Source organism: Miscanthus floridulus, chromosome 17, assembly GCF_019320115.1.
Source record: "Miscanthus floridulus cultivar M001 chromosome 17, ASM1932011v1, whole genome shotgun sequence".
Classification (NCBI taxonomy): Eukaryota; Viridiplantae; Streptophyta; class Magnoliopsida; order Poales; family Poaceae; genus Miscanthus; species Miscanthus floridulus.
In genome coordinates, this window is record NC_089596.1 from 102,120,533 (window position 1) to 102,134,102 (window position 13,570).

The window sequence follows — 13,570 nt, forward strand, 5'->3', positions numbered from 1 at the left end:
TATCGCCAGCGCCAAGCCGCCAATTACAGCCCCTCTGTGAAGTAGGGTTTGCGTGGGTTGTTGTGGCAGATTTGGGGAGGTGGCGAATTGTTGGGTTGATTTCATTAAAAAAAAAAGTTAAATGCATCGGCGGTCTGTGTGACTGGGCACACAAACTCGTAAAATCGAAATTTATCCTTGTTTAGTTATGTCACTTAGGTCTATAACCTCTGAGAGGCGCCTTCTGTTCAACGTGGCAGCGCCAGCGAGGAGGCTGAGTGGGTTTTGGCAGAATCTTTGGCTTTGGGAATTTAACAAAGAGCACCCTAGACTTAGGAAAAAAAGAGAATAGGTCACCTTCCCCAGCCGTTTCTCTCTCTTTGAAATTGATCCCCACTCCTTCTCCTTCCTCCAGACGTCACTTCTTGCCGCCGCCGCCTCCCGACCTCAAGTGGACGCCATGGCCGGCGAATCCAGTGCCTCAGCCTCGGATCTGCGAGGTGATCGGATCTCCCGCTGATTCAGTGCACGGAGTGCCACCGGGCCATCGTGTTGCGGCTCGTTTCAAAGAAAGAATGGAGCCGAGGTGATGTGTTCTACTGCTGCCCATTCTACAAGGTGAGTGGTTCAATTTAAAGCAATTTGGTTGTGGTGGAGATAGTTGGTACTAGAAAACAAAGCGCGGCGTTGCCACGTTCCTGTGTGGAGTGCCTCCCATTGTGAAGCCATGTTTTTGTAAATCTCAAATGCGGTGGGGCAGAGGTTAGGAAGAGCTTCCTGATCTTGGAGGCCCTCTTGGGACCCCTCATCCTTGGCTTCTCAGTGTCAGTCAAACCAGGCAGATCGTTCTCACCCTTCTTAACAATCACCAAGTTGATAACAGAAAGGTCTTGGCTCACAATACAACCACGGACAGACTTCCTCCTGCGCTCACCATTACGCCTGCCATAACCACGGAAGCAGGGAGTACCTACAGAATTCATATCGAATGTTCAGGTAAGAACCACAGTAAAAGAGGGGTGTGGAGAGTACAATGGAGGTAGGAAGTCTGTATACCCCTGTGGAGCAGAAGGCAAACACAACCAGAAGTCAGAACTCCTTGATTCATTGGGAAGCCTTGCTTGTCACATCCACCCATGATCTTGAAGACATAACCCTTGAACTCCTGCAAACAAAGAAACATATTACACCTATATTTAAGTATGAAATCAGCAAAAGGGTCATGGATCAAGAAATAAGTAACCAGAAAATTTACCTCGCCTAGAGCATCACCACTGACCTCCTGGGAGATCCTTCGGTCATAAAAGGCACGCCTGTAATTGATAGAAAGGTTTATCAGAAAACAAAGCAAAACATAGCAGGAAGGAATAGCATCTGTTTACTTGATATGCTACCTCTGTCCATAAAAGGATGCAATTCTATCTCTCTCTCTAGTCAAACTTTCTAAAGTGCAAAGAAATTTATAGAAAAGAGTACCAATATTTGTATCACAAAATAGGCATACTACAAAAATATATCTCATCTCAAATCTAACGACATTTATTTGGTATCATAAATATTGATAAACTTGGTCAAATTCAAAATGGTTTAACTCGGTAGTATGCTAGACTTGCATTCTTTTCGGGACAGAGGGAATACATTAAGATAGTTTTTCAGTAAATTCAAAAGGTAGATAGTAAACAAGTTGCACTTTCAAAATAATAAAATATAACAGAATGATCTGTTTCAGTTCAAAAAAACAGAATGATCTGCCACCATTTTGAATCTAGTTAGTATAATTTCAAGAATTAAAACTATTAGGCCCAGTTGCTTACTACCCCTATATGAAATCTCAATTCTCAGCACAATTTAAAAAGAGCAGTCAAAGGATTATTGCCTGCTCCTAAATTCAACAATAGACACATTTTAACTAAATTTAAGCATCCATAACCGCAAATCAAGATGTTACTGTCCTAATTTTAATCATTAAGAACGAAAGTTCACCAGTAATGATCATTCAAACACCAACAAAATGGGAATGGCGCATTTCTAAACATTCAGTACCTCAGAAAGTATGCTAAACATGTCCTTGAAGTACTATTGCCTAAAAGCCATTACATTATAACCGGATAATAAGGCTAGCATATATGAATACACTATCAGATGCTCCAGTGGGCAACAGCAAGCAACCTAACTAAATGAATCTAAGCAGTAAGACTGCTAACGAGACAAGGGAACAGTTGGGAAAACTACATAGAACAAAAGTACTAGCACTCAAATACTCAATCGCCTCACCAACCGCGCTGGTGAGAGGGCGGGGCGTGCGGAGGAGGCGGCGGCGTGGCGAGGAGGCTGCGGTTTTTTTTTCTTTCTTTTTTATAGCGAGGAGGCCACGCATTTAAAAGGCCTGGATTGAGGGTTGATTTCGGTAAAGTTCAAGGGAGGAGGTCTAGACTGCGGGTTGATTCGACTAAAGTTCGAGGTTTTTTTTTGCAAAAAGACCACGGCTCGCCCGATCTAGGCCGTCCGCGCGCCCGATCGAACGGCCGCGAAAAGCCCGTGACGTGGCACGCTAGCTGGCCGTGGTTTGGGCGCAGGATTCATATGTGAAGATGCTAATTTGGGTTGCTTCTTCTAGCGCGATGGATCCGGCTGTCCTTTTTGGTACTGGGAAGCAGACTACGTTGTCTTGCTTTAGAGAAGAGGCTTCCTATGGATTATTGATGGTCCTCATGCCGGTGGAAGGATTGGCACTACAACACTTGGGCAAGGTGGTGGAAGCAGTGGTCCTGCAGCAAAGGTGTAAGCTGGTGGAAGCAATGCTCCCACAGCACTGGTGCAAGCTATTGCAAGAAATGCTCCTACGGCATTGGATGAAGCAGCTGATTGGAACATGACTAGTGATGGCGGAATTAGTAGCATGGGCTTAGTGAAGAAGGAATTGTTAGCTATAGAAGAACTGATGAAGGAAGTAGTCAATTTGCTGAAGGCAATATTCATGGCCTGTGTTGGTTTACTATTTGTGTTGATCCTTGTTCTATTGGTGCTACTAGTTAAGTAGTTGGTTGTAGTGTTGTAATTAGTCCTCTAATCACTTTGTTGAGACCATCAAGTTTTTGTAATCAGTAGTCCTAGATGATGTATTCAGCAGTGATATCATGTGTAATGGATTTGGTTGAGAGTATTCAGAGTAATGCAGTCATGACTATTGATCAAGCAGTCATATAGTACATTGTCTTTCATACCAGTAGACCAAAAGATGTAGTGTTGCAACTATACAATGTGCACTACCAGAATACCCTGTGTATCTAGGTAAACCAAAAGATGATGTGTGTTCACTATCTTCCCCGTGTTTCTAGAAGAACCAAAAGAAACTAAGCAGTTAAACAAAGCTGCTTTATAGACATCACAAAGCCATAGCAGTCTACTACTACTGTACAAAAGCATAGATGATCATGGCTTCTTCTTTGACCCTACAACCCTCTTGGACTTCCTCTGTGGCTTAGGTTGTCTAGATGTTGCAATGCGCTTCATCCTTGCTTTTCCTTCCTTTGATGCAGTGGTAGGGGGCACTGGCCGTGTGGTTGGCAAGTTAGATTGAATGAAGCTTGAATCTGGCAATGGTTTCTGCTGTAGCCTTCATGTGCTGCCTTGTGAGGACTACAACAAGCAAATGTAGTCAACAACTGCATCATGTAGCAAGTAATCGGCAGGAAAGGTAGTTACCTCTACATCTAGTTGAGATAGCATGGTCTCTATCATTTGTAAAAGAAGTGGCTGGCTCCCATGTCCATATTGCATTGAAACCTACAAAGCAGGAAGTACAACACCATTAGTCCTATTGTGTCAAATAGAACACCATGTATTTAGTTGGGATAGGTGGTGCTACCTGACTTTCATAGGGAACCTCAAAATCATGCACCTGGGTTGCTTCTTCTTCAATGTGAAATGGCATAGTTGGATTCCTAACAATTTACAATTTAGGCCTAATCCCAGCCTTCCTCATCTCATAGCCAGACCTGTTGTGCCCTTCTGTTCCATAATAAGAACAATTGATGATTGTACCATGCTTAAACATCTTGGGACCAAATTTGCCTTCCACCTCATGTGGTTGCTTCCTTCTTCTAGTCAGCTCTAAAGGAGTCCACATACTTCTTTGCCAGCCACTTTGAAGTACATCTCCGCAACTTCCACTTCCTCTGGCAATTATGCTGTCCAAAATAAGTCTTCACCATCAACCCTTCAGTCCTCTTATTAGTTGAAGCATAAAGATTCCAAGGGCAGCCATTTTCACAGTGAGCCTTGATCCTTTTCCTTTCATTCCTAGGCATCTTGATCTCTACCCTATGCTTGATGCTGTATTCTGTGATAGCTTTCCTGAGAAGCTCAGGTGATTCAAAGACCATGCGTATTTTAAAGGTTGGATTTTCCATGTCTTCAGCTCTGAATCTCTTGAACCTCAATCTTTCCTGGTTTTCTCCATCAGACTCAGGCAACTCCAGGTCAGAATCATCAGTTGAGTCATCCCGATAAAGATCCAAATTCACCGGCACCACTAGCTTTGCCTTGCCCCCCTCTCCACCTTGCACATGCTAGTGGAACCACTACCACCTCCCCATCGCCGCTGACACGACCATGCCACCGTGGTACGCCGCCACATGGCCTGGCCGTATGTGGCCAGCCCTCCTCCATCATCCTTCGCCCCAACTATCATCTCGGCCTAATCCATGGTAGCCTCCTGATGCTCACGCGCTAACCAATTAGGCCTATAGCTATCCTAGCTCACCGGACAGTGGCGCCGCCATCGTGGATGGTCACGCCCGCTGCACCCTGCCCTAGCAAGTCATGTCACCCCACACCACCATTTAGCGTAGCCGCTCGGGTTGGAGATGGTGACTGGCCCATTAGGTGGTCTACTGTAGGTCCCTGATGGCCGGTGTAGCCGCGCTGTGTCACCGGCCGCCACACTGCCGTACGCTAGGTCGTCGGGGTGTGTGTGCAGGGGAATTCTAGGAAATCCAAGGGGATAAGTGAGAAGGTTTGAGAGAGAGGGGAAAATAGTGTTAGCACTTAGTTGTAATTCAGGAGAAGTTTGAGATCTCTTTTGCAAAATCGCCAGCGTGGGCCGCGCGAGAGAATTTATTTTTCTTTTCCATAAGGAATTAGAAATATTTTTCTAATTTAATTACTGAGCTACTCTTTGGTAATTAATATAAAATCATGTAGGTGTCCAAAAATTGTAAAACAATTTTTTTAGGTTCTTGAAATTATGCTCTATCTGTTAGTATATTTAGTTCAAATATATACATATTGATACCAGGAGCTATTAAATCATTTGAGAGTGCTCAATATTGTTAGGTTAAATATTGTAGGAATTTTTGTGGTAAATTGGTGATAACTTTAGTCATGAAATTTTTATGGTAGTTTCATTGCATTATTATGTGCTCACTGTAATTTTTGTAGCCATAGAATAGACTAAAAATTAGGGTAGTTAAATGCCCTTTGTTTCAATATACATTAAATCACTAGTACCAATAAAGATATATCCTTAATTTCTCAAGCTAAGGGTTTGTTAGTTGAATTCAACACTTTGCTTGGTAAAGATGATAGTTAGCTTAGTACCTTAGTCATTAGAGCTAGCTTAGTATCTTAGTATGTGTCTTCTTAGTTTAAGAGTTGCTGCTGCCTAAATGTTAAGTGTTGCATCATCATCGCATGCATGTAGAGAACGAGTTGACAGAGATAGTGACCACCGACGATCGCGAGTTTGAGGAGATCGTTGAGGAGTATGAGGAGAAGATTCTCATGAGGGAGGAAGTCCTAGAGCCACCGACGACCGACTCAGCTGACACCGCGCCTACCCAAGGCAAGCCCCGGTGCATAACCCTTATTTTTTTATAATCACTGAATATATATATATATATGTGATGTGTATTTATGTTATAGTAATTTTATGAAAACCACATGCATAGATATATCTGTCCTATGAGTCTTACTAGTGCAGGTTTGAGTAGATGCTATGCTTAGGTTTTTGGTAGGGTGAGTAACATGTTGTTACTCACAATAAGTGATTATTATATTTACTCTCAGGTTAAAATAATGAAAGAAAAAATGGAGACCGGGCAGGGATATGATATGGTTTTTGGTGGGTGTAACAGGTTGTGTCCTGTGGCCAATGGGGCTTAGCTTGGTTACACTGTTTTCTCTGTTCGTGTCGATTAAGGACCGTCCATTGCTGTGGATGGTAGTCAGGTCACAGACTTATTATCCTAAGCACATACTTGCTTATGGGAGCGGAAAGACTTGTTACGCTCTTGTCGTGGGTTCCTGCTCTTTCTGGACCGACTGATTGAAGGCGGGGAAAGGTGGAGGTCTAAGCACCATATTGAGACCGGGTCTCAAGTGTGGGGCTTGGAATCTAAGTTTGGACAGGGACCTGGACCCGTGATAGGAGTGGAATATGTTGGTCTTGTTTTATGCCTGGGGTACAAACAGAGCGTGTGTTTTAGGGGTACCCAGCTAGGATACATTGGTTCGTGAATCACCGTTTTCCGTGAGATGGTATGACTTGGCTATGGTCTAACACCATAGTAAGAACTAGAAGATGAAAGATGGTGAAATGGTTCCGATTGCTTAACCCTTGCTTAAAAGTAGAACAGGTGCTATCTAGGATGGTTAGCTAATGAATTAATCATGACTGCTAATTAAACTTGATCTTAAGGACGCACTTCTAGTAATGCTTTTCGCAAACAAAAAGAAAACAATAAACCCATATTGCCTATCATATCCTTGAGAGTTAGGAAACTATTCCTACTAGTTGGGTAAGTCTTACGAGTATATTGTGTACTTAGAGTTTATTTTACCCCTATTGCAGGTGCAGCTTGAGGAGTAGCTCTTGTGTGAAGGATTCTTCTGGTGGGCACAGATGGATCCTTGTATCGTTTCCGCTAGATGTTTATTTTTATTCCACTGTTTAATTATTATACTCTGAACTCTGGCATTGTAATAAATAATTTCCAAGAACTCTTGTTGTATGAAATAGACTAACTATTATAGGTTCATATTCATTATTGGATTCTAGATGTAAAACATGGATTGTTTCGAGTTCTCCCTTGGGGTGGGCTCGCTGGAACTGTTCGATGTAGCTAACTTTCGGGGTGCTTAGTGTCTAGTAAAAGACGAGCGCCTTCAAAAGCGTGTTATTTCGGGCGGTTCTACCATAGGTGGTATGAGAGCTAATAATAAGTCTATGAGTTTAAAAACTCTTTTTAAAACCTAAAATTTGACCAACAAAAGCTTTGCAAAAAGTAGGATGCGATAAATTACTTAAATAAGTATAAGCCCTAGTAATATGGTCTATCTTGGATAGTGGTGCTAGTTTTATCTAATCAATCTTCTACATGTACACTAACTTACGCTGCGTAAGAATCATTAGCTTACGAAAAGTGAGAGTACGATGTGCCAAAAAATTTATACGAATGCCGCTATATTCTGGCTTGAGCGGATGAATAGGTCGACCCATGCATTATGAGAAGATAATCTTGTTTAAACTAAACCCCCCCACACATATAATTTTTGGATAGTAAATTGATAGGATAATGAATAAAGAGAAATGCTTTAACTCTTAAGGAAAAGTCACGCTAGTAACCATTTATTGGGCCTTATCATCTCTCTAGCCTTTTGTTTCTAAATATGGAGGCTTTGTCCCTAACGGTGGGTTCCTATCTGTTTATAGATGAACCTGAGGTCTGGTCGCGAGAGCACTAGTGCTGGGATAGGCCGTGGTCTTGGTGAAGACCAAGGCGAAAATGGTCATGGCAATGATAATAGCAATGCCAACTGGGAGAGCCACGAGGCCCCACTCCTTGGTCCTCCTCCTTCGCCATCACCACCGCCTCCGATGACCTATGCTAAGATGATGGCTGCTCATCATGAGTCAGCCCATGCCCTAGAGATGCTAGCATAGGCTATTGGTGCTTCACCCGTGGAGGCCCCGGTGGCAATGGCAGGAATAGGGGTGGTGCCCACGGTCCTAAGAGGCCCTATTCCTATCAGGACTTCTTAGGGACTATCGACATAATATCATCAGTAGTCTACCAAGGGGCATTCCGCGATGGTAGATTTGTCGGTGGGGATGCGCGTGATCAGGAACTGGATGGTGACACAAGGCGCAGAGACAGTGATTTAGACAGGTTCAGGCCATCTGATCAACGTAATACCCTATGTCCTGTGTCTTTGGTGTATTGTATTGAGATGTAGTAGATAGATCTATGTATCTTGTCTGCTAGGGGACCCCTGCCTCTCCTTATATAGTCTGGAGGGACAGGGTTACAAGTAAAGTATCCTATTTAGTACTATATAATGTCTTGCGGTGCACGCCGAGCAGCGCTGTGCATGCCTTGATCTTATGGGCTGGGCCACCTCTGATGGTGCGACCCATGTCTTGTCTTGAGGATACCAGGGGTCATACCCCCCATAGCTAGTCCCCAAGCCTGACAGTAGGTGACGTAGTCGCATGGTGCTAGGGTCAGAAAGTAGAAGACCAGCCGAGCAGGCAGCCAGTCCCCGGGCATAGCCTTGAGATGAGAACAAGCACATTCATTGTAAGGTGAAGTGTGCCTACTTAGTCCCCGAGCCTACTATAAGATGAAGAATGAATCTTGTAGCAGGGTCAAAGAAAAAGAAGTCTGAAAGCTTGCTAATGTTGTCTGATATGTGCGTATCAAGACCCTAGACGTGCTATCCAAGATCAGCACCCTAATCCAAACAACATGGAGCAGCTTGATAGCACACCGACGAGACATAGCAAGATCCGAGGAGCGAGGAGTCCCCGGCATCGTCGGCGATATTCGAGCACCAAGGAGCGAGGAGTCCCCAGCATTGCTGGCGATGTCTGAGCACCGAGGAGCGAGGAGTCCCTGGCATCACTGGCGATGACCGAGCACTGAGGAGCGAGGAGTCTCTGACGTCACTGGCGATGACCGAACACCGAGGAGCGAGGAGTCCCCAACGTCGCTGGCGATGATCGAGCACCGAGGAGTCCTCGATGCCGCTGGCGATGTCCGAGGACCGAGGAGCGAGGAGTCTCCAGCGTAGGCGACGATGTTCGAGCAGCGAGGAGTTCCTGATGTAGCTGGTGACGTTTGAGCAGCGAGGAGTTCCCAGCGTAGCTGACGATATCCGAGCACCGAGGAGTTCTTGGCGTCGCTGGCGATGTCCGAGCACCGAGAAGCGAGGAGTCCCCAGCATCACTGGTGATGATCAAGCACCGAGGAGTCCCCAGCATAGGCGGCGATGCCCGAGCACCGAGGAGTCCCCGGTAAAGCTGGCGATGTCCGAGTGTCGAGGAGCGAGGAGTCCCCGGCGTCGCTGGCGATGACCAAGCACCAAGGAGCGAGGAGTCTCCGGTGTCGCTGGCGATGACTGAGCATTGAGGAGTGAGGAGTCCTCGGCGTCGTTGGCGATGACCAAGCACCAAGGAGCGAGGAGTCCCCAGCATCGCTGATGATCGAGCACCAAGGAGCAAGGAGTCCCCGATGTCGCTGGTGATGACCGAGCACTAAGGAGCGAGGAGTCTCCGGTGTCGCTGGTGATGTCCGAGCACTAAGGAATGAGGAGTCCTCAGTGTCGCCAGCGATGATCGAGCACCAAGGAGCGAGGAGTCCCCGGTGTCGCTGGCAATGACCAAGCACCGAGGAGCGAGGGGTCCCCAGCGTCGCTAGCGATGTCCGAGCACCGAGGAGCGAGGAGTCCCCGGCATCGCTGGCGATGACCAAGCACCAAGGAGCGAGGAGTCCCCGGTGTCGCTGGCGATGACCGAGCACTAAGGAGTCCCCGATGTAGGTAGCGATGTCCAAGCACCGAGGAGTCACCGGCGAAGCTGGCGATGTTTGAGCACCGAGGAGTCCTTGGTGAAGCTAGCGAGGTCTGAGCACCAAGGAGCGAAGAGTCCTTGGTGTCGCTGGCGATGACCGAGCACCAAGGAGCGAGGAGTCCCCGGCATAGGCGACGATGTCCAAGCACCAAGGAGCGAGGAGTCCTTAGCGTCGCTAGCGATGACCGAGCACCGAGGAGTCCCCGGCATCACTAGCGATGACCGCGCAACGAGGAGCGAGGAGTCCCTGGTGTAGGCGGCGATGTCCGAGCACCGAGGAACGAGGAGTCCCTGGCATAGGTGGCGAGGTCCGAGCACTGACATAGTTGACGATGTTCGTGTGGTGAAGTGTGCCCACTTAGTCCTCGAGCACAAAGAATCCAAGCGCTGAGGAGTAACCGGCGTAGTTGGCGATGAAGCACGAGCTGCGAATAGTCTAGTCAACTAGTCGGCGGCGAAGTGAGCATTGAGTAGAAGCGACCGGCGAATAGTCTGATCAATTGGTTGATGATGGAGTCCATGAACCGAGCGGTCTAACCAGTTTATCGATGGAGAAGCCCGAGCACCTGGTGATCCGATCACCTGGACGATGATCCTGCAATACAAACATATAGAACGGGTAGTACATGATGTAAAAATAAATGAACTCTAGAGAAACATCAGCAATGGTGAAAAAATAGCATATGTAGCTTGGCGATCAGTTGGAGCGAAAATGTATTTATATTTAATATAAACCGTCCGATCAGTTAGTGTGTAGCTGAGTCTCTAGCCTTAGCTAGCCCATAGTCCCTAACATCGAGCACGGAGCCCATGCACGTGTAGGAGGAACAGGTGTGACCAAGGAGCCACTGCCGACCACCCATAACGCAGAGCGCGGAGCCCATAGCACATGTAGGGAGGAGCTGAAGACATGGCTATCTCTGGAGGTGTCCTAGCATCAACATGATTGTTCAGGGGTTCAGAAAATCATTTCGATAGCAAATATGGAAAAAACAGCTCAGAGAAACATTATGGTGATTAACAAAAATTGGAGAATATTTAAAAGAATATTAAAACATGACTTAGCTTTAGACGGAGCGTCTGGTCGGTGACGTATGGCGCTATCTGGTTGGCGTTGATGGTGAACACCTAGTGGGCGGTGAGTTGTTGGTGAAGGTGACCTCAGAGGTGGTTCTGAGATCTGATCTGCTGTTGCGGGGGCTGATGTAGCTAGCGATGAATTGTTGTCGTCGACCGACATGGATCTCCACAAGATTATTGACGAGAACACGCTGTTGATTTGAGGTCCATCTAGCTCGCCATTGGATCAAGCACACTGAAAGGTCCTTGTTTGGTTTTGGTAATTGAGTGACAACCTAGGTGGACTAATTGTGTTTATGTGAGATACACATGTGATTAGTCCACAGGTACATGTGTGTGAGCAACATATGTCATAAAGGTGAAAATGGCTTGGAGATGTTGCAAAGCTCACACATGTGATGATGAAGGAGCTCATTGCATATGAGATATGACATTGAGTCATGTGATCAAGGTGGAGAAGATCAAGACAAGACTTAGCTTGATGGACCGGTTGCCAGCGTGAAGGGCAAGTCGAAGGCTTTGGAGTGATGGACCGCGTGGCGGTGAAGCTTGAGCAAGACTTGGCGCCGATGGACGATGGCAACGGTGAAGAGCAAGTGAAGTCAAAATCGATGAACCAATATGATCACATGATGATATGAAGTGGATCATATCATTGTTGATCATGTTGGTGCATGTGTTGCATCAACATTGGAGGAGATGGAATGGAATGCGCAAGGCAAAGGTATAACCTAGGGCATTTCATTTCACCGATCATAGGTGTGTAGAGAAGTTTATGACCGGGTTTAGGATAGATGGTCGTACTATCAAGAGGGGCAAACTTGTTTGCATATTGGTCATCTAGTGCCACTCGAGTGATCTAACTTTGCATCATCGCTAGGATTGAGTGGCGTGGCAAGTTGAGTGGCTAATCCTTTGAAAAATGATTGTGAAAATGCTAACACACATACACATGATGGTATACACTTGGTGGTGTTGGCACATTTGCAAAGGAGAAGAAGTTGGTGATGAAAACGAGTGAGTCGCGCTGGTTACAGAGTGACCGGATGCGTTCGGTATGGTGACCGGACACGTTCGGTATTTGGCGGCGTACTCAGTGATCGGACGCATCCGGTCGCCACACCGGACGTGTCCATTGTGAAGCAGAAAAGATAGTGTTTGGTAGAGCGGTCGATCAGACGCTGGCAGCGTCCAGTCTAGTATGACCGGACGAGTCCGGTCGTCCGTGGGTGCTTACTGGACTCTACCGGACGCTGAGGCTCATCGTCCGATTAGTTTCTAACTGACGCGTCCGATCGGCCCTGAAGGCTTAATGGACTCGATCGGACACAGCGGGTGAGCATCCGGTCATCGTGTTAGAGAGCCATTGGAGGCAACGGTTGGACACATGGCGGTCTGGCAGCTACCGGACACGTCCAGTATAGTGACCGGACGCGTCCGATATTCGCGATCGGCGCATCCGGTGTAGCGTCCGGTGCTACGTCCGATCGGCCCAAAAAATGCCCAGTGAAGGGGTAACGACTAGTTTAGCCCTTGGAGCTATAAATAGAAGTGGCCTTTGGCCATGGCTGTAGCTTTGATGAGCTGAGCACCTCGGGGGACTTTGTGTCCATGCTTGAGAGTGCTTAGGAGCCCTTCATCTCACACATACTTGATAGTGATTATTCGATTGTGTGAGTGAGCGATTCTAGTGCGATTGCATCATGAGGTTGCATTGAGTGGCACTAGGTGATCGAGTTGCAAGCCGGTGGTGCTTGTTACTCTTGGAGGTTGCCACCTCCTAGATGGCTTGGTGGTGGTCTCTGTCGAAGCCCGCAAGAAGCTTGTGCGACGCTCTGGAGAAGAGCTTGTGAGGGGCATTGTGCTCACCACGTGGGAGTCGCAAAGAGCAACTTTAGTAAAGCATGTCATTGAGCTACCCTCACCTTTGGGGTAGGTTCTTGTGGTGCCCGACGTGCGGGCTTGGCGGGTGATGCCAATTAGCTACCGAACCATCAAGTGAGCGGTCGACACAATGGGGACTAGCGTGTTGGCAAACACATGAACCTCGGGAGAAAAATCATCATGTCAACCTTGTTCTTCTCGTTGGTTTGCATCCCCGTTACACAAGCTTGTGATTACTTTCATATACATTAAGCTTGTGTTGTTGCTCTTATAATTGGTTAGCATGTGTAGCTTACTAGTTACCTTCTTGCTTGTGTAGCATAGAAGTAGCTCCTTGTGTGGCTAATTTGGTTTGTGTAACCTTGTTAGTCATATTACTTAGTTTGTGTAGCTAAGTAATTGCACTCTCTAATTTGGCATTAGTTGCCTTGTTATTGAGCATTGCTAGTGAGCTTAGGTGGCTTTGTGCTTTTGCTTACTAGCATGTGTAGGAGCTCCCTTGTCGCTTAAAGTACTAGTGGCATAGGTTTGTGTGACCTTGCTTCTAGAATTGGTTAGGAGAGCTCTAGTAAGCCCGGCACCTTTGTTGCTTAATTAGTATCTTTGAAAGGTGCTAGTGAATATAGTTAGAGGGGTGTAGTCTTAGCTAGACCGATAGTTATAATTCCGCACTTGTTTCGGTTAGCCAACGCGATTAAGTTTTAGAAAAGACTATTCAACCCCCCTCTAGTCGCCATCTCGACCCTTTCACACACACCCCTACCTGATGCGCCA

At 46.5% G+C, this 13,570-nt stretch overlaps 1 protein-coding gene across 1 annotated transcript; it reads right to left on the reverse strand.

Moving 5' to 3' along the window:
- Positions 1 to 611: 611 nt before the first annotated feature.
- On the reverse strand, positions 612 to 4,364 carry LOC136516103 (small ribosomal subunit protein eS6-like). Its single transcript, XM_066509497.1, has 4 exons — positions 4,111 to 4,364; positions 1,235 to 1,292; positions 1,036 to 1,144; positions 612 to 949 (listed from the first exon to the last, which is right to left on the reverse strand). The coding sequence occupies exons 1-4, from the start codon at positions 4,362 to 4,364 to the stop codon at positions 612 to 614; spliced, it is 759 nt and encodes a 252-aa protein (XP_066365594.1).
- Between the last annotated feature and the right edge of the window lie 9,206 nt (positions 4,365 to 13,570).